Source organism: Trypanosoma cruzi, genomic scaffold (genome assembly GCF_000209065.1).
Source record: "Trypanosoma cruzi strain CL Brener 1047053516663 genomic scaffold, whole genome shotgun sequence".
Classification (NCBI taxonomy): Eukaryota; Euglenozoa; class Kinetoplastea; order Trypanosomatida; family Trypanosomatidae; genus Trypanosoma; species Trypanosoma cruzi.
The window spans coordinates 7,218-10,820 of NW_001849354.1; the positions used below are offsets into that span (position 1 = coordinate 7,218).

Below are 3,603 nucleotides of genomic sequence, written 5' to 3' on the forward strand. Positions count from 1 at the left end.
CGTTGTATCTTTCTCCCAAGTCCTGCTGTGCTCCGACGTCTTTCCGCCACTGTGCAACAATTCCCACCTCTTTTCTCTGTTGTACGACAGTCCCAGGAGTACAGTATTCTTATCGCCATCATTCACCTTCGCACCCATCAATGGAATGGAGTTATCTCCGTCCTTTGGCAAACCGTGGATGGACACCGTCGCCACAAGAGTGAATTTGTAGTTCGCAAAGTAGTACGGCACAGTCTGCCCCATGTCGCCAACAAGCCACACCGCCCCTGCACCACGCCCCGTGAACGTCACGCCATCGACAGGCCCTGTGGCCGCTGCTGCACCGCTCTTTACTGTGGCGTTCATGCCGAGGTACTCGTCCCTCCATGTGCCATCAGAGAAGTCGCCGGACAAAAAGCCAACCAGCCCATCCGTGATCTTAACAGCGCCGCAGGCAGTGCCAGATGAGGTGTCCTCCGTAGCACTTGAAGTGGGGCAAAGCTTGGAGACACGTTTGTCCACTTCATTCCATGTCGTCAGCACCTCCTTCACCCGCTTCAGCTGCGCAGTCAGAAGCACAGAGACCATACCGAATGATGTTTCTTTCTCATCGCCCTTCTTCTTCTCGTACAGTGCAATCAACTCCTCCTTCTTATTATCACCATCTTTACCACTTCTGTACAACAGGGAGCTGGCGGCAGCGTCCTCATCATCGGATACCGGCCCAATATCAACAATGTGCGTATTGTCCGTAACCCAAAGATGGAGTACACTCTTTCCATTGTTGTTTCCATTTTTCTCTTTTTTGGAGTAGACCGGCAGAGTGACGAGCATCACATCCCTGTTATTATCAACACCGTCAATCGTCGCTGTGATGAACCCGCTTGTAACGCCCTTCGCAGTTCCCTTGTGTTTGTTGCCCCACACGCGCGAGAGTGTCCCGAGTGCCTCCGTCCACGATTCCCCCTTGTCAGCGGACTCGTACACCCTGCGGCGGCCATCATCACACGCAGTCATCATCATGAGTTTTTTGTCCTTCCACTCCACGACGGAGGGATCACCGCAGCCATCGCCAGACATCCCCTTCGACAGCGTCCAACTCGCAATGTCTGAGGAGTATATGATCAGCGAAACGGTCTTCCCATTATTCCTCTTCGTCCCTTCCACAGGGAACACAAGCGTACCGTCATTTATATTAACGCCCGATCCACCGCTGCCAATCAGTCCTGTCAAGGAGTCCTGTTTGCCAAAAAGACCCCACGGTAGACCGTAGGTATCTCTCCAATAAATTCTTTTGTCCTTTCCTTCCTCAACACTGACGTTTCCTCTCACCAGCAAAAGTCCCCATTGAACCCCATCAGTTGCATTGGCAGCAGCAACTGCAGCGGCGGCACTTTCACTGGTGTATTTTCCCGCAAGCATGTAAATATCTCTTCTATTCACAACTGTTGTTGGTCGGCTCACATGTACTTTCGTGTCACTTTGGGAAACGGCATCTTCCTGTTTTTGATAGGTGCATTTCTCATCTTTGAAATGACATTCATCCGGTGCTTGGATCTTCAATTTACTCATGTCCAACAATTTTGATGACTCATCACTCAACTCCAGGAGCTCCGAGGCAATCCCAGTAAAACCGCTGCCTCCCTTCGTGCACTGCGCCTCGGCAACGGCAAACACATCACCATCCAACTCAACAAGACTCGGAACACGGAGCGAGCTCACTGTTTTTTCTTCATTCTTATCTCTCCAATCAAAATATGGCTTTGGTGAAGATTCCCGAGGTAGCGGTGGTTCATCAGCTTGTGCACCTTCACCAGTGCCGCAGCACATCATCACGACGAGAAGCAGCACCGCGGAACAGAAGTGATGCCGGGACATGTTGGGCCTCTGCGGCTCACTCTCTCCTCCTTCCCTCCTCCTCCCGCTGGATCCGGTCACGCGGCGACGGTTGTGTGTGCGGGGTGCCTTCACTGCAGCAACACGTGAGTGCATACAAATATGTGTGTGTGTGTGGGCGGTGTGTGTGCTGTTGTTGTTGGTCCTTTCAGAGCCTTCGAACTTCACGGTAGCGTTTAGCGCTTGTTTGCTTTCTTCGTAAGAGAGTGACAGAAATGAAGAAAAACAAGCCAATAAAATATGGGTGAAAGAGTAAGCACCGCCACCCATCCACAGTGAGTGGCATCATCATCCCCGCCGCAGTCACTCCCAACAACAACAACTCACGCACACAGACACACGGAACAGGAGATGGAAGAACACTGCACCGGGAACACACAGCGACGGTCACCAGCAGCAGCAGCAGGAGCCACGGCGGGTGCGTCGTTACTCGTTACACTTCAGCGCACACCGAGCAGCGTTCACACAAAAAACACAACCAGCAAAATGCAAAAAAGCACGACCGCCCTTCACAGCACCCACGCGCTGCCGCCAGTCGTTTTACTGTTGTTTCTTCCAGTGCTACCAATGGTCTTGTTTTCACTTTGAAGATTATTGCCGTTACCAGACACACCAGTAACCGGAGCAGCTAAACTTGTTTCAGAACAGCCAACACCGTAGACACCGCAGCACAGCACACAGAGGGCACATAGCAACAGCAGGCGGCCAGTGATCACATTCATCACGGCTACACATACTGTCTAGGAAGGGGCACGGAGAGAAGGATGAGAAGAACACACACCCAAATCAGCAGCGGCTGCATGGAAGAGAAGGGGTGGCGTTTACATGAGGGTTGTTGTCGTGAGCATCGGTGACGCGCGCACGCAGGAAGAACAGTCAACAATGAAACACCGGACAGCACGGCGCAGAACTCCATGGCTTTTAAAACCCTCCCGCAGCTGCCCCCCAATGGAAAAAAAAGAGGACGCCACGGTGCGGCAGGAACACAGAGATGACGGCGCAGAAAAGAATGCCAAACCGGCGTAAAAAAAAAAAAAAGCAAAAACAAGGCTTTCCCCCACAGCGGCCACATCCAACACGCAAATAATAATAATAATAATAATAATAATAATAATAATAATAATAATCAACACCACACACGGCAACTCACAGGGCAGTGAATTCCCTTTCGACAACCTTCATGACTGCTCGCCCACACACTCTTCGGGAGTCCATCGCTCCGCCGCCTTCTTCCCTCCAGCAGCACCCTCGCACGAACAGCCACGGCACACAATCGGGTCCATCCGCACCCGTCGCCACGCCGCCCTCAACGACCCAACAGGCAACCGCCCAACGACTGTTGCAGACATCACACACCCGCGCCGAAGCACGCGACGCAACATCATGTCACGTGGACCCCGCCGTCGGCAGCACGTCATGTCAACCGTTTGGCCAACACACGGAACAATCAATCGACAGAACAGAGAAGTAAGGCAGGCGCTCAATCAAGGAATCTCCACACGCACACACACACGGCTCTTTTGATGCCAATGCAGCTGCCACGGGCACAGTATCCGAGCGGAAAATGACAACCAGTAAAAAAAGCCTCGCAAAAGGAAAACAATCCACACGTCCATATGCAAAGCGCCACTCAGGCTGCTGCAGCTGCAGGGTCCGTGGGCAAAAATGCGCCTTACTGAATCCCGCCAATTATGTCAGTCTCCCCTCCCACCAATGCCACGCATAATG

At 52.4% G+C, this 3,603-nt stretch overlaps 1 protein-coding gene across 1 annotated transcript, besides 2 other annotated features; it reads right to left on the reverse strand.

Moving 5' to 3' along the window:
• On the reverse strand, positions 1–1,971 carry Tc00.1047053508101.9 (trans-sialidase, putative; the record flags this gene model as incomplete). Its single annotated transcript, XM_797968.1, has 1 exon — positions 1–1,971. A coding segment is annotated over one exon (1,971 nt), but the record flags the coding sequence as incomplete, so codon positions are not given.
• Positions 1–3,603: a sequence feature (areas not merged during assembly with more than two copies in the genome that could not be assigned to a particular haplotype).
• Positions 2,958–3,002: a microsatellite.